General features: G+C 33.2%; 1 protein-coding gene across 2 annotated transcripts; it reads left to right on the forward strand.

Moving 5' to 3' along the window:
• Positions 1–661: 661 nt before the first annotated feature.
• Positions 662–18,905, forward strand: CENPK (centromere protein K; the record flags this gene model as incomplete). 2 transcript variants are annotated; one of them, XM_084233475.1, is made up of 9 exons in its annotated part: positions 662–778; positions 3,336–3,392; positions 5,299–5,371; positions 8,612–8,658; positions 10,297–10,379; positions 10,479–10,577; positions 10,929–11,055; positions 15,134–15,187; positions 18,747–18,905. In XM_084233475.1, 9 exons carry the CDS (start codon positions 662–664, stop codon positions 18,903–18,905), a joined length of 816 nt encoding a protein of 271 aa, XP_084089601.1. The 2 variants fall into 2 exon arrangements, with proteins under 2 accessions (XP_084089601.1, XP_084089602.1); XM_084233476.1 differs by lacking the exon at positions 10,479–10,577.
• Positions 18,906–20,769: the final 1,864 nt, after the last annotated feature.

Below are 20,769 nucleotides of genomic sequence, written 5' to 3' on the forward strand. Positions count from 1 at the left end.
GCCAATCCAATTTGGATGGACTTTTACCCACGAGGGGATGGGTAACTTTGGGTGTTTCATTTAGAAACTAGACTCTTTGCCTTACCTGTATTGTTTTCTAGTTTTATTAAAGTTCCTTCCCATTAAAGTCTCCTATGTTTTGTGTTGATGCGACGGATGGCAGAACCCATTTAGAATAGGCAGGTTTGCGGGGTTTGGGCTGCCCCTCTCCCTGTCCTATAACACCCTTAGGCCTTTGTGCTTGTGGTTCTCTCATCCTGGAGCCTCCCCCCCCTAAATATCTCCCTTACTTCCTTAACTTCTTCATGGTTTGCTCAATTATGTAATTCTGAGTGACTTTATACGACTGTCTTAGGTAAAGTTACATTGTCCCTGTCTTAGCATTTCTTGTGGTTCTTCCCTGCTTTGCTTTTTACCATAGTACTCATAAGTAACTTGATATAGTCCAATACGATATATACATATACATACATAATTTATTATTTGTTTTCCTTATATTTTTACCTATTCCTTATATTTTGACCTATTTTGTTCACCGCTACATCTTTAAATCCCAAGTGACTACCTGGCAGTTTCTAGGTGTTCAACAAACATTCCTTAATGAATAACTGTTTTTTTTAATTTTAGCTTTTCTAATAAGGTTAAGAAAATTACAAGGCTCATGTCAGTGAATCAGCAAGATCTAGATCCAGATAGTACTACAGATGTGGAAGATGTTAGAGATGTTGAAGAGGAACTTATCAAAGAATGTGAAGAAATGTGGAAAGATATGGAAGAAGTGAGTATCAAGAAATAAAAGTGGTATGTCGATAAATATATGATTTAAATAAGTTTTTTTTAAAGATTTATGTTTTTTAATTTATGCATATAAGAACTGGGGTATAGCCAGAGGTGCAGAGGGTGAGAGGATTCACCAGAGACAGAGTGGGGAGCAGAACAGGCAGATCCTCTGAAATACACTGCTGAGGGGAGCAGTGGACTAGACAAGAGAGGTCTGCTGCACCATGTGGGTTAGCTCCCTGGTTAGCTCCCTGATGGGATAGAACTCATGCCTTAGTGCCTGGTAATAGCTTGATAGCGCTAAAACTTTAACCCCTGCTGGTAAGGACGCCCCAATTTAATTCAATTTCAACAATAAACTTAGGAAAGAAAGAATTATTCTGACTCCCAAAAGCAATTATATGATAAATATTTGTATAGTTGTTAGGTTTATAAGTATTCATTCAAGAAATTTTATACTAGGTGAACTATAGAAAGAAAATATTATGACAATACCTGCCTTAAATCCCTCCGCTGATTATCAGCTAGTGGAGGCAGCGGCTGTCACATTATGTTACAATACATTATAAGATATATTCTGGAAGAATTGCAAAGATTGTACTTAGGAGTACTAAACTAGGCCGAAGGGGTTAAGGATAGCTTTCAAGAGCGTGAATAACTGAATTTATTGTAAAGAATAAATAGAAGTTAGCCTGTGACCATGGGAGAGATATACCAAACAGAAAACAAAATATATAAAGATTGGGAGAGTTTAGAGACATCTAAGTATAATATTATGGCTTATGTAAATTAGGAGAAGGCAAACTTTTAGGGTGAGACTGGAAAGGTCATTAGGAGAAAGAACATGATGGATTTTGTTAGCGTGTACTATAATCCATTAAAAGAGTATAAATACAAGGTGACATGCTGGGATAGATGGTTAGTGGAAGTTAGTCTTGTGGTTTTGAAGAAAATATTTTGTAGATGGGCCTCACTGGTGGTGCAGCGGTTGAGCTCTGGGTTGCGAAGCTGCCTGCAGCCTCTGCAGCACCAGTTCAATCCCCAGTTGCTCCCCAGCCACCGGAGGAGGGTCCCACATGACGCGCAGACCTCTCCTGCCGCCCGCTGCTCCCCTCAGCAGTGTACTTTGGTCCTTCTGCCTGCTCTGCTCCCCACTCTGGCTCTGGTGAATTCTCTCACCCTCCCGCACTTCTGACTGTACCCAGTGCTTGTATGTATGTATGCATGTATAAATAAATAAATAAATAAATAAATAAATAAATAAATAAATAAATCTTTAAAAAAATATTTTGTAGAGAGTGAAACTATAGGTAGAAAGTGTAGTTAGGAGGCCCGAGTAGTGGTCCTGGAAAGGTGTACCAAAGTGCTAAATTCTGTCAGTGCAAATAGAGGAAGAATGGATTTAAGAGATTTTAAGGAGGTAGAACCAAAAGGTCTTGGAGGTTGATTGTGAGATGGGAATTATGAATAGTTTCAAGTTTCTGGTTCTGATCATTGGTGGTTGGTGGGGTTGTTTCCCAAAATAGATAATTATAGAAGTAGGAAGAATGCATAATTAAGGAGCTTGCATGAAAACATAAATTAATTTAGGATATACTCAATTTGAAATGTATATACAATTTCTCAGTTAGCTAAAACCACCTTTGGTCCATTACAGTGTATTGGTAAAATTTTGTTCTACTTAATGTCGTGTTATGTATTATCTAGGCTATGGACATTTTTATAATCTTACTTTTCCTAGTAAAATTTCAGGTTAGGGCAGAGATTAGTAGGTATTTTCCTTTTCCTTTTTTTTTTTTTTCAGTTTTTTATCATAAATTCTTGGTACATTATTTTTATCCATGTGTTTTTTTAAGATAATATGTGTAATCCAACCCATTTGTTTGCTTTTGATATTTTTTTAATATAGAACCTTCAATTTAAAAATAACTTGTCGCTTCTCAGCCTTTTGGCTAAGATCAAGTGTAAAAATAACTTTAAAAACTTTTTTGTAGAAAAATACTGTAAGTAGAAATAAGCACAAATAAAACTTAAATTTCCTATGTTTTTACTTCTTAGATATAATCACTGTTAACAGCTGTGGATTTTTTAATGGCACAGGAACAATGTTCTCTAAAGGCCTTATTTTCTTAAGATAGTAACTACCTTTTTTTTTCCATAGTACTTTTCCTCTTCTTTTCCCACCCATAGCTAACTTCTATTCCATGTAATTACTAATCTTCATTCTTTTTCCTTATTTTTATGCTCATTTTTTATTTTTCATTCTGTGTAGCATCTAGTATCCTCTTTTACTTACCTTGGGACTTATTTGACTGCCTTCCTGATGCTTTTGTTTAAGAAAGTGAGGAATTTAAACAAACTTTTTATTTTATATATTTTTTACATCATTTTTCATTTTTGCACAGTGTACATTTTTATCTTGGTTAAACAAACTTTTCTTATCACACATTTGTATTTTGTTTTAGAGGAATATTACATTGGTACAATGGGGATGAGAAGGGAATTATCTGTGGGTTATAGTGTATGACTTGTTTTCCTTTGCTTTTTAAATCAAGTGTCAGAATAAATTATCCCTTGTTGGAACCGAGACACTCAGTGATAAAAATGCTCAGGTATGAAACTATTTTTCCTTTCTAAAAATAGATAAGTGGAATTCATTGTGTTTTGCATAAAAAATGCATCTGTTTATCCCAAGTATAATAGCTTTATTAATTACTGTTTGTAGTTGAAGAGTTGGTAGTACTATGAACACTTTTTGAATAAGCTATTATAAAAAATAAGAATACTTTATTATTATTTATCTTTTAATCGCTATGTATACATTTAACTATTAAGTGAATCACTTATTGTCTGTTATGATACCTTGTTAAAAATTAGAAAAGAGACTGTCCTGCTTTGTGTTAGGTGCGGTGATTACGGTTTATTTTATCTTAACTGATTTTATCTTAGATTTTAAAAAGAGATTATGATTTTTTAATAGTAATCAATGAGTTGTGGAATTGGCTTAGGAATATGCCAATTGGTAACTGTAAGAATTTAAAATATCAGAGAGAGAGAGAGAGAGAGAGAATAGCTCCAGTCTGTGCATACAACAATAATAGAAGAAAAGCTCTGAGACTCTGCAATCTAGGTACAGTGGGAACTTTTTCGTCAAATAATTAACAAGAAAAAGAAAAACTTAGATCTACTTGGCCATATAAAAATTTAAAATCCTTTAATGAAGAATTCTAGGAACAAAGTGAAAAATACATTTGATTCCAATAAAATTTCTCTAGAACTGTTGGGAGCATGTCAAAAGATATGGTTACTGATGGAAGAACTCTCCTGTCTCCAAATGTGGTAGCATTTAACCTTCAAAAGGAAATAATGACCGTAATTGATTATAAGAATATGAAGAAAAATATGTGCTCTAATGATACTTAGTGAAAAATGAGAAAGGGAAAGATGGGTCAAAGAAGAAAAACTAAGTTGTCACTTTTGAGAGTACCTGTTCCACCAGATCTTTAATCTTAAAATTGATGATAAAGGATTAAACATCTTTGTAAAAAAAAAAAAAATTATCCATCGATAAATATGGAGCTGTGTTGTACAGGGTAAAACTAGATATTATATTTAGAAATGCTTTATACAGTAAATAAACTATAATCTGATTTCCTTGGTGAATGTGGTTCTTACTATTTTGTAGAAATTGAGACCTACTGAATCAGAATCACTGATGAGGCCTATAGATTTACTGTATGATTTTCATCCAGTAAGCCAAGCATTATCTTGGAGCGAAGTGCTCATGTAGTTTGTCAATGTTTAGTATTCTCAGATAAGCAATAATAACTTTGCTTATTCCAAAGAAACCAAAAATTGTGGTTTCCTTTTGTGTTGAGAGCTCTCAAGTTTACTTCCAGGTTGGTGATTCTTTAGGAGGATTCACAGGACTATTGTATAGTCATCCTCATCCATGAGATTGATTACATTGAAAGGATACAGAGTAAAATTAGCAAATGAAAAGGATGATGGGGTATATAACTTACAAATTATTGTGTAGTAAAGTTGGTTTTTATGGGTGACTGTGGATGTGGTCTCATTTTAAATGGTCTCTGTATTGTATATTTAAATTTATTTTTATCTACTTAGCTAGAAATAGTGGCAATTCTTCTGAAAGGGCACAGAAGAAAAAGAACAACTTTGATGCAAATGTATTGACAAGAAAGGATATCCAGTTTTTAAAGAATTACATGTTTAGAATATAAACTTAACATGCTTAGGTTCTTTTACTTTAGGTTGAATGATAGTGCAGAAGTTACCATTTTTTAATACTTATCACCGTTATAATTATGAAAGTAATTAGTATGGTTTAAAGCAGATTTCTGTTTGGAGTGATGTTTTTTTTTTTGGTTTTGAGGGCTATTATACCAGAAATTTGTTTTAAGAACTAGTATTAAAGTATTGAAAAGGTCTACACTTTCATCTAAAAATGACTATGAATATTCCACAAGAAATGATTTTTTTACTCTATTTTTATAGCTGTCCTTATTAATTATGCAAGTGAAATGTTTGACGGCCGAACTTAGCCAATGGCAGAAAGAAACTCCTGAAAGTAAGAGTTTTATTTTTAAATTTACATTTTTATAGAAGAGCTAATGACAAATTAATTTAATGATCACAAGAATTATAGTATCCATTTAGCCATCTTGAAATTGATCAAATTCCATTGCTGTTAGGAAGCCACCTTTTCCTTTCTTCACGCCATTATTTTGTGTTTATTATAGAGGAATGTGTCTGTCTCACATTAGGGATAGTAACCTTGATTATGAAATATTAGAGCCCTCATTTTATCGTCATAGTCTTATATGCTGGGTAGAAACTACATTGTCTCTTAGTGAATGAAACTTACATGATAGAAAAGATTTCTATTTTAGACACTTATTTACATAAGGCTAAAAAAGATTACATATCCCCTGTTGACTGAGGCCAACTCTATGTTTGCCTTTAGTTGAGAAGTAGAAGGCTTAAACAGATGTAGTTTTAATAACCACTAAGCAAAGTCTACATTTCTATGCTATATATATGTTGTACTTAGTGTTCATATGAATTGTACCCTCTTTTTCCATTTAATGTCTCCCTTATCCTTTCTTGTACTTACTCTGTTTCCTTTAACTCCCTACACTTCCCTTAGTGGGCTTATCATTCTCTATTTCAGGTCTTGGGATTCTTTTTTTCTCATTTTCCTTACCTAGACTATTTTATCTGCTCTCTTCATTACTATGTTCATGCCATTGTCTGCCATTGTTCCACATCTTCCTACCACCTGGTATTTTTAATTTTAGCACTTGTGACAAATACATATACAATTGTGATTTTTATTTGCATTAAACTGTATATCCTATTGCCTACTCAGTATTATATTGAGCATCTAAAAAATTGCTCATACTCAGATGTCAAAATGTTGGTGTTTTTCAGAGGATAGTGCTTAGTTCTTTTAGCTTTGTATGGTATTCCAGCATTGTATATTCTGCTCCTGTTTTTATATCTGTATTGATGGCTTCTGTATAAGTTTGCTAGGAGCTGCCATAACAAACTACTATGGGTTAGTGTTTGCTTAAATAACAGAAATTTATTTTCTCACAATTCTGGAGGCTAGAAGTCAAGGTCTCTGTGTTGACAGGGTTGGTTACTTCTAAGACCTCTTTTGGCTTATAGATTGCTGTCTTCTCCCTTAATCCTCACCCTTCTGTGCCCATCTTCATAATCTGTTTGTGTAAGGACATCAACCATGTTGCAATAGGGCTTAACCTAAAGATCTCATTTTAACTTAATTACCTTTGTACAGACCCAATTGCAAATATAATCAGATGGGTGTTAGAACTTCATCTTACATATTTGGGAAGGACACAATGTTCTTACAACTTTTAAATCTTTATATCCAAACCGTACTTCTCTGTAATATTACACTTATATATTCCTCCCTTCTAGGCATCTTTTAAAAAATGTGCTATACAAGTCTCAGATTCATGAACTGATCTCTATTTCCTGATCCATTAAATGGAATCTATTTGATTAACTATACATTTAGGAGTCCTTCTAGATTCTTCTTATTCATAATTTACATACTGCTAGATATTAAATACTGAGCCCTACTGCCACAGATTTACTTTTTAGGCTCTGTCATGAAACCCACTAGATTATTATAATAGACTTTTCAGCTCTTAACATAGATTGTTTTTTAATTGTAGGAATTTTCAAATTTAAAGGAAGATAAGAGAATAATATAATGAACTCAATAAACTGAGACAACAGCTTTCACAATTATCATCATTTTCTAGCCTTGTTTTGGACTTTTTGGGACAGCTTTAGAAAACAGCATACCTTTATTATCTCACAGTTTCCTGGGTCAGGAGACTAGGCATAGCTTAGCTGGCTCCTCTGCTTAGAGGTCTTGAGGTTACAATGAAAGATTCTCACCAAAGTCTCAATTGGAAAGAAATATACTTCCAACCACCTCAAGATGCTGACAGAATAATTTCCTTGTGACAGTGGCTTCATTTTACATTTTTGCTCTTTCTGTTCTTTCTTTCTTTATGATGTTCCAAGATTCCGTCTTTTAATGTTTTTGTTTCAAGAACTTCATTTAACCATTCTCTAGGGTATTTCTACTTATGACAGAGTCTCTTAGTTTTTCTTTACCTGAGAATGTCTTAATTTCTTTTTCATTCCTGAAGGATATTTTTACTGGATATATAATTCAGGATTAAATTATTTTCTTTTATCACTCTATAAAGTCTTGTCTCCGTGGTTACTGAAAAGAAATATACTGTCACTCTTACTGTTTTTCCTCTTTTGGGAAGACATGTTTTCTTTGATTGCTTTGCAGATTTCTCTTTGTCTTTTGCTGTCAAAAATTTAATTACTATGTATCTTGGCATGGATTTTTCTGGGCCTATCCTTTTTGTGGTTTATTCAATTCTTAAGCATAGATTTATATCTGGCAAAATTTCAACTTTTATTTCTTCAAATTTTTTTTTTAGTTTTACTCTCTTTCCTTTCCTGGGAGTCTAATGACATGAATGTTAGATCTTTTGTTATAGTCAACCTGAATTCCTAAGTTTTTCTTTTTAAAGTTTTATTTTAGTTTCTTAGTGTGCTAAAATGCACATATATTTACCATGTTAAATATATTCATGTGTGCAATTCAATAATGTTAAATACAGTCACTATTGTTGAGCGATTCTGTAGAACATTTTCATCTTGCAAATGAAACTCTCCCCATTAAATGACAACTTCCTTTTTCTTGTTCACTCCATTTCCTGACAACCACCGTTCTACTTCTGTTCTATGAGTTTGACTACTCTAGATACATCACATAAATGAAATCATACAGTATTTGTCTTTTTTGTGACTGGCTTATTTCACTTAATGTAATGTCTGCAAGGTTCATCCATGTTGTAGCATGTGTCAGAATTTCTCCCTTTTAAAGTCTGAATAATATTCCATTTTATGGAAAATATATGTATATATGTTTGCACAGGATCATGACTACAGAAAGAAATATTTGAGGAATACACTATAGATTATTAATTTTTCTTTTGAGGTATTTGGAAAACAAAATAAAGGAAAATGGTACTAAAACCAAAACCAAAATGTGATTAAGTATAATCACATTTATCTAAAATTATATTTGTAAAGAAGTTAAATAAAAATAATTTCATAAAAAGTATACAGTAGTCATAAGAAGCTTTATATACATGAAAAGTGGTATATTAGAAGCAATAAAGTTTAATTCTTGATTTTGGAGCATTAACTAAGTACATGTATAATTTTGGTTTGTTTTGTTCTTTAGTAATTCCATTGAGTGAAGAAGTTTTGACAACATTGGGAAAAGAAGAGGTAAGTTACTTAATGAATTTGTAGTAACTCCAAATAATTTATAACTCTAAGTTTCTTGGGTAAGTTCATGATATAAGAAGTATGGTGAAATAACTTTAAAACCAAATAAATTTTAAATTTTATTTATGTTTCATTGAACAGAATATCTAAAACAATAGTATTTTTTTTTCCAATTGTATTTATAGAGGTAGAGTTGGTTTATATAATCTTATTTGTTTTAGGTATTATAGGCCCAAATGTCCACAAATATATGCTTTCATACTGGGCCCATCACCTAAACCCGGATAATCCTTCACTATGCTCCATTGGGCCCTACTTTCATTCCCACAACCCACTCCTTCTGATTGCCTTTGCTTTGCAGTTAGATGTCAAGGGTTGGTTATTGGTTTGGTTTTGTGTGACCTTTTGTTGCATATAAGAGTGATAAATTCTGGTATTTGTCTTTCTCCTGACTTATTTTGCTTGGGATTATCTTCTCTGGGCCATCCATGTTGTCTCAAATGGCAGGAGGCCATCTTTTTTATATCTGAGTAATATTCATTATATTCTATATATAAGTACAGACATATATATAGTTACCTCATATGTGTGTAAGCGTGTATGTATGTATCACCCACATTTTTCTGATCTACTTCTTTGTCTTTGGCTGCAATGAACATAGGAATGTATATTCCCCTTTGAATTAGTGTAAAAAGATTTTAATTTTTGAGCTCAATTTTTATTTTGTAACTATTGTAATGTTTAATATGTAAGTCTTATATTCAGTTGATGAAACTTTCCTCATAAGTAAAGCAGAAAGGGTTAAACATAGCTAATTGTCTATAAATGTAAATTTTTCTTTCTCAAAATAATATTAATGTCTATAAAAACATGTTCTTAATTCATATGTCCATTAGATCAAAGTATAAGGCATGAGATAGAAGCAAATCAGAATTTTCAACAAGGTTGTGGAGTATGGAAAGATATCTCTGTGCTAGAGACAGAAATAGTGAAAAAAAATTATGTACTCAATAGAATCGAGGAAAGGCTTGGGATTTATATCAAACTGGTACTGCAAATTTAGGATCTAGTGGGGAGCTAAGAACAAGGTTATTTAGAATCAGACATAGACTGTTCAACCTTTTCTTTCTCTGTCTTTTTAAATTAAGTAGCTAACTTTTTACTACACACATGAAAACTGGAGGTATGTATTATGAAGACTTAAACTATTGAGGGTCTGGACTCAGGACACTAGTTTGGGTGTTTAGAGATTCTGTTCCTCTTTGCCTACAGCAATGCCTGGTACTCATTAACTGATCAGTAAATATTTGTTGAATGAATGATACTCATTTCTGTTTGTTCTTGTATGATCTCCTTAGAAAAGACAGATCTACCTGATTACTGAAAGCTCTCCATTAAACTACCTTTCAATATGAAAGTAAAATATGTTGTTAAACCCCTTCTTAAGTTTTTTAGTTCAACAGATGTTATAATTACTTCATACCTGTTGTATATTTACCTTTCAAATGCTTTTTTCTAGGATATCTTCATAAATTTCTGACTCTTTCTTAGGAGTGTATGTAAATTTTACTATTATGAAGATATACAGCTGTTTATAAGATTACAAACTAAGCAATTTATTTTATTATTTTGTTCTAGTTCCAAAAATTGAGACATGATCTTGAATTGGTACTGTCTACTGTTCAGTCAAAGAATGAAAAGTTAAAAGAAAACCTGGAAAGGTATATTTACATTATAATTACTGTTAATCATTGATGCATGTTAAATTAGTGTTAGTGTTTTATTTTCTATTTCTTTGTTTTGTTTTTCCATGTTTAAAGGGAACAACAGTGGTTGAATGAACAGCAACAGATACTGGAATCCCTTAACGCAGTATACAATGACTTGAAACATGAGGTTGTCACGTTTTCTGAATCAAGGTATTTCGTGTTCTGGGTTTATAAAAATAGAAAAAAAGTATTTTTCTTTTATGTTACATATCTGAAAATATGATAAATTTTACTAGAAAATATGATAAATTTTACTAGAAATCATGAGTTACTCTAACTTTTGCCAACTATTACCTATACAATCTTTTATGAATGATTTGAATTGGTTGTACCTTTAGTTTCACTACATGTTAAACAGAGACTATTGCTTTCATAAAGACAGTTATTTGGTTTTAGCAAATGAAGTTTGAACAATGTTTTTGATTAGCTTTGAGTGATCGGTTACACATAGTTATATATTCACCAGTGACATATTTCTCTTGTTTTTTTAAATTCTATTAGAATCTTTAATGAGCTGAAAACTAAAATGAATAATATAAAGGAATATAAGAAAGAACTCCTGTTTACCTTGGGTGAGTTTCTAGAAGACCATTTTCCTCTGCCCGATAGAAGTGTTAAAAAGAAAAAGGTAAGTTTTGGAGAAGACATTCATGTATTTTTTCATATGTGAACTTGTTTCGGATGGTTCAAATGTAAATTCTCTGATATATTTTGTATGTTTATAATATACACTCACAAAGATATATGTATAGAAGTATCAATATATTTACTGAAATATTAGAATTAAATTCCATTTTTTATATTGTATTTATATGATTTAAATGCAGCTTTTAAAAATAATCTATTGAACTCTGTTAAAGGAGTTAGTGAAATGGGAATGTGGTTGTTGTGTTTTCATAGGTGATTCTCCTTTGAAACATTGACTTTAGCCAAAGTGAGTTACCTCTGTAAAGAAAAGTTCCTTTCCTTATAGGTAGCACTCATCCAATTACTGGACAGTAAATGGTTAAAAGGGCATAGCCTCTTAGTCTTGATGTAGACAAGTTTGCATAGTCTTGCATCTCTAGAATTCTTGAGATTGGCTGAGGCTTTTGTATTATTTCATAGGCAACCAACTTTTCCTGTATGACTGCATAGCTACTGACTTTTTCCCTGCTCAAAATGCTTCCTTAACTTCCCACAGCTTCTGAAAATATCAGTATTTCCCACAAGTATTCCTACATGGAAATCTCTCTGTCCTTAGAGTCTATTTCATGGATGTTAATTTATCAACTAGTCAAAAGACTACATTAACTCTCTTGCCTTTGCCATAAAATAGTACAATGAGATCTGGATATATATATATGAGATATAGAATATCACATTGTTCTGTTATATTGTTAATTAGATCAAATAAGAAAGTGGTAAGAACATTGGTATAGATAAAATTTCCGAAGTTTCTGGAGTCTTGGAGCATGCCTAGACTTTCTTCTAAATAAAAGACAGTCTATTGCACCTTATTCTATTTGCTATGAAGGACACAATGCTTAGCAGAAAAATCAATATTTTTTTAATGTTTTAAAATGAATCTTTTTGTATTTTGAGGCTGTCTTGTAAAATACAATAAGTGGAAACCTAGACATCAATTGCTACAGAATTCCATTTTAGAAATATTGGGGAGATTTCAAGGATGGCAACACTTGAAAAGAGTATTAAAATATGTGATATATTTTAGGCGGTTAACTGAAAGACCTAAATTTGATATAGGAGATAAAATAAATAAGAGATCAAGGATACTATAAATCATTATTAAATTGATCTATTCTGTTGAAGGAACTGACACCTAATGAAGCTTAGAAGACTTCTAAAGAAATATTTAGTGCATCATCAATTTAATTTGGTTAAGGGACATACAGGTGGAAATAATATGGAGGAATAAATGTGTGCATCTAAGCTGGGTTATACATATATACAACACTGAATCCTAAGTATAATTAAAATGACATGCACTATCTCATATTTTATTTCCCATTAATATTATGATAGTATGATATTTCCACTCTCCTCTGGATCCCATCCTATTTGCCTCTTGAAAGGACATAATTCTTAAAATTATTTTTTCTCCTTTATTTGCTTTTCTTTTTTGAATTATTTCAAAGAGTCTGTAAATATGTCCAGATATTCCAAGTTTGAAAAGAAACTAAACAGAAAGCTTTTCTTGTCCTGACATTTATATCATCTCCCATGTTAATAGCAGAATAGTCCACCCATTTTACAGCAAAATGCCTCCAAATGAATAGACACCATGTCAGCTTGTCATTTAGAGAACAATGACTGTTCAATGACCATGAAAATAATGTTCCCAATGTTAAATCTAATATTCAGATTTTTTTGTTCATATCTCATTTCTCCAAGACTCCAACTATGCTCAATATAGTTAGACATGTCTTGAATTTCATAACCTGGTGCTCAGTAACCTTTGCTCATTCTTTTCCTTTTACAAAACTGTTACAATCACTGAAGAGTCATTATTGATCTCTTTCATTTTTCAGACTAATGTGAGATTGTTCAGGTTCCTAAGGCCAGCCAGGGGCAGATTTAGTTCATATTTCTTTTTCATGAAAATTTTATTTTTTTATATCTTCTATTGTTTCTCATGTCCCTGTTTTGAAACATTTTCTTTTTTACTTCCTTTCATTGTATTATTCCTCTGCATTTTTTTTTGATTGTCTCAGTCCTTTCATCACAAATGTGTCATATGCTGATTCTTACCACTCTTTCATTTAATAAAGTATTAAGGGATCAGAGATTTTGACATCCAAGTTTACTGGATCTCTTTACTTAAGAATCACATTTATTTTTGTTAGGATTATCTTTTTTTTTTTTTTTAAACTTTTCTTTTTTCTTTTTTTTTTATAGAGGCATGTTTTATTTATTTATTTGTTTGTTTGTTTGTTTTTGTTTATACATGCACTGGGTACAGTCAGAAGCGCGGGAGGGTGAGAGAATTCACCAGAGCTAGAGCGGGGAGCAGAACAGGCAGACTGACGAAGTACACTGCTGAAGGGAGCAGCGGGCGGCAGGAGAGGTCTCTGCGCCATGTGGGACCCTCCTCCTGTGGCCGGGGAGCAGCCGGGGATCGAACTGGCGCGGCAGAGGCCGCGGGCAGCTTCGCAACCCAGCGCTCAACCGCTGCAACACCGGGGAGGTCCCTGTTAGGATTATCTTACTAATTCTTTAATATATTTGTCTTTCTGTAAGACCTTATGAAGGCTCCATGGTAATCTTTCACTGTTATCAAGAAAGTACAGATTGCCTCTGCAGTAGGTAACTTTGCAATTAGTTGAATATCTGAATCAAAAGCTGCTAATTAGGATTAGTATTATCTGGGAAGGAAATATCTAGCAGTTTCCCTTAGAATTTTTTTCAATTGAACATTTTTAACAGTAATTCGGATAAAGAAGTTGAAGACATAGTCATCAAAGTTTGCAAATGATATTGAAATTAAAAGGGTTAAATATTAAGTATTTGATAATAGACATAAGATATACTTTTCAGTGGATCAGGAACTAGGCCAAAGAAAATAAAATACTTGGTAGCACTCATAGAATATCTTTCTTGGGTTTACACATTGAGGAATAAAGAAGATATTAGGTATGTGTATGAAAAAGACTGGCATTTTGGATAACAGTATTCTCGGATAGAGGTCATCAGGGTAAAATAGCTTATGAATTCTTAAATTTAATTAATAGAATATCAGCATATATAAGTATGAGAATGAGTGTTCTTTTCATCTTTGTTGTTGGAAACATACTTAGATCATTGTGGAGGCTGGATTTTAAAAAAGGGCAAATTAGGACAAACTGAGAGAACAACCATGATGAGAGGGACACAAGTCAATGGCATTGAAAAACAATAGAAGGAACTAATGATGCTTAGTATGGAGAAGACTTGGGACTCATATTAGCTGTCTTCAACTATTTGAGGAACTTTTGGATGGAATTGAATGAGATATATTCTCTGTTATTCCAAGTGAGTTGAGTTAACTTGAGGAACTGTCAAGAATATAGAAAGGGCTTCCTTGGTGCCTACGGGTTAACTCTCAATGCTATCACCTGAGATCCCCTAAGTTTGATCCAGCCAGGGAGCTAACCTACTTATGGCACGACAGACTTCTGCTGTCTTGCCTGCTGTTTCCCTTAGCAGTGTATTTCAGTAAATTCGCTTGTTCTACTCTGTCTCTGGTGAATCCTCTCACTCCCCTCTACCTCTAACCTACACTCCAGTTCTTCTATGCAAAAAAAAAAAAAAGAAAAGAAAAGAACAACTGTAGAAAGATGAACAAGGCCCCCTGGGAAGCAAGTTTCCTTTCCTGAAGCTGTATAAATACAGTTTGGGATGCCATTGTGATATTTTGATTGGGGTTTCAAACATTGGACTTTCTTTTATATGAGTGTATATAATATGAATAACAATAATGTCTATTATATATTTATAGTTTGAATTGTATCTTAAAATTGGATAAAATTTCACTTTGCTTTTACATACCTGCTTGTTTAGTACAAGCAGGTTGTTTATGCCCAGAATTCTGATAAAATCGCTTAATTGTAAATGTTTGATTTTAGTATACTTTTAACCATTACAATTAAGAAATATTAATTTTATCATCTATATTCTGCTATTGGCAGAATTGAAATGTTAATTTTTTATTCATATTTCTGTCAAAGAAAAACATTCAAGACTCAGCTATGGAGCTGATAACACTGCATGAAATATTAGAGGTAAGTATTTTGTGTTATTTTCTCTGAAGGTGTCTCTGAAGTAGTGATATGTGAACAATTTTACACAAGCTTGAAAAAGCATACTGCTTTAGTTCTTAAGGCATATACCAATTTTTATCTGGGAAATCTTTAGTTGACAACTTTGTATCCTATATAAAATGCGTAAGTGAGTCTAAGGATTCTTCCCACAAAGTTGCAGAATTTTGTGTATAATTTTTCATTAAATAACATCAGCCTCTTTTATAAAATAATGTTAACTATTGAGTAATCCCAACATTTTCTTCTTGACAGTTACTTTCTTTTGTAAATATCTTTGACTTTTTAAAAAATGTATTTGAACTCAAGCCAAATTAACATATATTGCCAATATTTTAGATCTTGACTTGACAATCCATTGCAAATTGGTAAAAGAGGAAATTAATATAGTCTGAAGAGAAGGTTATTTAACAATTAATGTGCCTTTTTTAAGTTACTAGTAAGTTTAAAAGAAAGTGATTTGTTTCATTGTGCTTGTATGATTTGGCTGCTAAAGCCTACTTTTATTCATTTAAGTAGTTTTGAATGGTAAGAGAAGAAAAATAAAAATATTGATTAGTTTTGTGGTTAGAGCATTTTAACATAATTCTAGTTATCCCAGCTAATACTGAAACTGAAAAACTAATATTTCTCATGGATGACTTAGCTTTCTTGAATAAAAATTGTCATATATTAGCAAATATTATAAGTAGTAACTGAGAAATGCATGTGTAATTTTTTTTGAATAATGTGCTATGGAATAAAGTTTAAAACTTGGATTTTGAAACCATTTCGTTTCCAAGCTGTGTTATCAATAATAAAAGTAAGCCAGTATTTAAACTGCAATCAGTGAAAAGTAGAACAATACACATGTTCTTTTTAAAGTTGGATTTTTAGCATTAGTCATTTCTGAAATAAGACAAAACCTTTTTTCTACCAGGATATGAAACCTGAAATAGCTAAAGTTAATGGTAGATGAAAATTCATTTTAAGAGCTGAGATACTGACATTATGAAATGATTATTATGAAATATAATTGAAATAAGAGCATCAGGTTAATTATACTTCTATGGTACTTTATATTTGTGTACATTATGCTTTTTCTTTTATTCATGTTACTTAAGCTACTGTCTTTTATTTTATTTTTTTTTTTAAGAGACATGTTTTTTATTTATTTATTTGTTTGTTTGTACATGCACTGGGTACAGTCAGAAGTGCGGGAGAGTGAGAGAATTCACCAGAGCCAGAGCAGGGAGCAGAGCAGGCAGAAGGACCGAAGTACACTGCTGAGGGGAGCAGTGGACGGCAGGAGAGGTCTGCGCGCAATGTGGGACCCTCCTCTGGTGGCCGGGGAGCAGCCGGGGATCGAACCGGCACCGCAGAGGCCGTGGGCAGCTTTGCAACCCAGCGCTCAACCGCTGCGCCACCGGGGAGGCCCAAGCTACTGTCTTTTACTTAGTGCTTGGACTTGGTAGTTCAGCGATAAGGAATTTAGGCCATCACCTGTCACTAATTATGACCTATTGAGGAATCTCTTAACTCTCTTGTATTCAGGTTTTGTAATTTGTGAAGATACTGGAAATTTGTTGAGGGAAAGGGGTAATAATCCATATATATTTAGCATTTTCCAGTATGTTTCATAAAACATTAGTGTTCAAAGAATTTTAAATCTGTGTTTCTTGAAAAGTTTAACTAATGCATTAGATTTGGGAAGGAAAGGGGACAGTCAGTGCACATTAGCAATCCTTCCCCTTATTTGACCGTAGAAATCTGTTTTCAAGATTAAGAAGATCCTTAAGACTAATTCTATGGGGTGCAGTTTGGGAAATGTTAGCCTATGTAATTTAGTATGAATGCTCGAGACTTGTCAACATTCTTGATGTTGACAAGAAACGTTGGCAAGAAACCAAAAATAGGGCCTCCCCAGTGGCGCAGCGGGTTGAGCGCCGCACTGTAAAGCTGTCCGCAGCCTCTGCAGCACAGGTTCATTTCCCGGCTGGCCAGGGAGAAACCAACATGGCGTGGCAGACCTCTCCTGCCTCGCCCACTGTTCCCCTCTGCAGTGTCTTCGGTCCGTCTGCCTGTTCTGCTTCCCACTCTGTCTCTGGTGAATTCTCTCACCCTCCCGTGCCTCTGAACTATACCTCAGTCCTAGTATAAATAAGTACAATATTTAATAATAAAAAAAAAGAAACCAAAAATATTCAAGATAAAGTTGAAGGAAATGATGCTAAAACTACTGTTCTGAAGATTTTTCAGAATAGGTGGGGTTTTTTTTGCTGATGGGGGTAGAGTTGGTGATTTCTTTTTCTTACAATGCTAAGATATGTGTGTGTGTGTGTGTGTGTATATATATATATTTTTTTTTTTAAAGATTTATTTATTTATTTATACAAGCACTGGGTACAGTCAGAAGTGTGGGTGAGAGAATTCACCAGAGCCAGAGCAGGGAACAGAACAGGCAGACTGATGAAATATCCACTACTGAGGGGAGCAGTGGGCGCAGCAGGAGAAATCTACACACCATGTGGGACCCTCGCTGGCAGCCGGGAATCGAACCGACGCTGCAGAAGCTGCGGGCAGCTTTGCAGCCCAGCACTCAGCTGCCGTGCCACTGGGGAGGCCCCAAGATTTATTTATTCATGCATACAAGAACCGGGGTACAGGCCAGATGTGTGGGAGGGTGAGAGGAGTCACCAGAAACAGAGTGGGGAGCAGAACAGGCAGACTGACTGAAATATACTGCTGAGGGTAGCAGCAGGCGAGACAGGAGAGGTCTGCTGCATCATATGGGTACTTCCCTGGCTGGGATCAAACCCGCGCTGCAGAGGCTGTGCACAGCTTCACAGCGCTGTGCTCAACCGCCTGCGCCACCAGGGAGGCCCTGTATATTGTTTTTTTAATTTGATGCATAATTTTTTAATTTTTAAATTTCTGGTTTTTATTTTTAAGAAGTTATAACCAAATTTCTAAAGAACTTTTTATCCCAAGAGAAGTGGGAGAATTGTATATGCCCCTTAACTAGTTTTTAGGAAATATTTTCAGAGTTAAGATGCAGAGATTCATTTTAAAGCTTTTTTTTTATTAAAGATTTATTTATTTATGCATACAAGAACTGGGGTACAGGCCAGAGGTGTGAGTGCGAGAGGATTCACCAGAGACAGAGTGGGGAACGGAACGAGGAATGACTGAAATACACTGCTGAGGGGAGCAGCAGGCGAGTCAGGAGAGGTCTGCTGCACCATGTGGGTACCTCCTTGGCTGGGGATCAAACTTGTGCTGCAGTAGATGCAGATAGCTTCATAGGTTGCATTTTAACCCCTAGCGCCACCAGGGAGGCCCCATTTTAAAGCTTTTATTCATTTTAAAGCTTTTAATATCACTGTCTTTTAAAAAAGAAAATTATGTTAACACACAAATTATGACATAAACAGTTATTCAAAGAGTAAAAGGAACAACATGCTTTGATGAATAATTTTGATGTTTTTTACAGCTAAGTCTTTTTTCACAAGTAAGATATAATTTCAATGACATTTTTTCCTAGATTCTTTTAAATAGATTATTTGATGTTCCACATGATCCATATGTCAAAATTATTGATTCTTTTTGGCCACCTTATATTGAACTGCTCCTGCGTAATGGAATTGCTTTGAGACATCCAGAAGATCCAACCCGAATAAGATTAGAAGCCTTCCATCAGTAAAAAAATGGTCGCTTTTCCACCCAGACTTTACAGAATCTCGTCATTCAATGATAATGGAAGCACTAAGGATTACTTGGCTAAAGCACCGTATTTTCAAATCAAAGATCATAGTCCATTTTCCTTTTATACTTAAACTGACACATGCTGCCATCTTTTATTAATTTAAAAATAATCCTTTCTCACTCAGTCTGTGTTTTGGTATTTTAAACTGTATGGACAAGAATACAAGTGAAAAATATCTTGGACATAATCATTATAAATATTAATGTACCTTATCTGCAACCTGTTTTGAAAATTCTTTAGTTACTTAATGATAATGCTAATGTTATATTTTCCTTTTAAAATTTATGACTGTTTCTTTTATGCATTTTTAGTTCCTTTTGGTACTCACCTCCTTTAAATTTAGGAATTAAAATGAAAAAGCATTTAATTTGCAGTGGTTTTAAAATCGATATATCTAATGTAGAAAGCAGCATAATTTATTTAGAAAATTTGTTCCATGTATACTGCTTTATGTTTAGATTTCTTAAAAATTTAAATATGAAAAACTATGATATGAAAAGTAGTATGGAAGTTATATTTTAATATGTATTACATAACAAATGATATTATATATTAAAGTACTTTTGATTTTGTTGATTTTTCCTAACAAAATTGTGTTCATCAAATTTTGTTAATTCTCATGACTTTTCTGTAAATAAAATTCTCATCTAAAAATCTCTAGTTTTTTTGTGATGTGGCATATTTTAACAAATTGGACCTTTTCAAAATGAATTATTGTGTGTCTTAATCAGGCTAAGCTAGAAAATGTAAGTTAAACTAGAAAATTCCAAACCCATTTAATATTTAATATCATTTGTTTTCTCAAGAGACTTGCTGCTCTATTTGAAAATGCTTTCTACTGTATATAATCTAAGTTTCTTGCTTACCTTAAATAAAATACTTAATCTTTTTTTAAAGTTATCAAATGATAGTCTACATATACGATGCCCCTTATATAGAAAACACAAATACTGGTGTATTTTAGAGATTGTTAGTTCTTTTATGGGGAAATGACATATAAAATACTTAACTAGAATACTTCTGTTGGGAGTTGAAGGAATGAGCAGTTTTTATTCTTTGAAATTACTGAAGAAGGGAAAAATGGTTTTGGCAGTGTAAGCCTTATTGTAATTCCACAGAGCAATTAATACTATTGTGTGTGAAACTCTCTGTGTTGAAAAATATAGGAAGAAATATATAAAGGCAATAACTTGATTTATTTGGACTTTGTTTCACATTTTATAGATCTACTGGTAAGAGTCTTTTCACTATGGTATCATGAATAAGGCACTTAGAGAAACCTATGATGATTGCCTCTTTATTTAATTCATTAACTGAAGCTTGAATAGTGAGATAATTTGCTGAATCTTTTGATCTTAATCATGAGCAAAATATAGTAGAATCAGTTTTGATTTGTACTCCTAACCTTGCAGCCCTCAAAACTTTTTGATGTTTCGAAGCCTATATGGAGAAATGTTTCAGTTCTGGGGATCTATTTCTATTTTCCCTTTTCATTTAAGAAAATCACTGATATCTATTCAGAACTGAGGATTTGTTTCTGTTTCACCAGCTTTTAAATATGATAATGCAAAATATTGGAAAGTAATATCACATTCTAGCTTTTCCACATCAGATGGTGATTTCATCCTAATTTGAAAACAAAATTTGTTTGAGTCTACCACAAACTATATTTGACTTCACTATTAGTTGATGTGTATGCACGGATTGATTTGAGAGAAATTAAATCTCTGTTTAGTTGAAAATCCAGCCAAGTTGAATATGACCCTGTTGAGTCTTACCATATGTTCTATATGGTTGTGCA

Source organism: Talpa europaea (genome assembly GCF_964194135.1).
Source record: "Talpa europaea genome assembly, chromosome: 5".
NCBI lineage: Eukaryota > Metazoa > Chordata > Mammalia > Eulipotyphla > Talpidae > Talpa > Talpa europaea.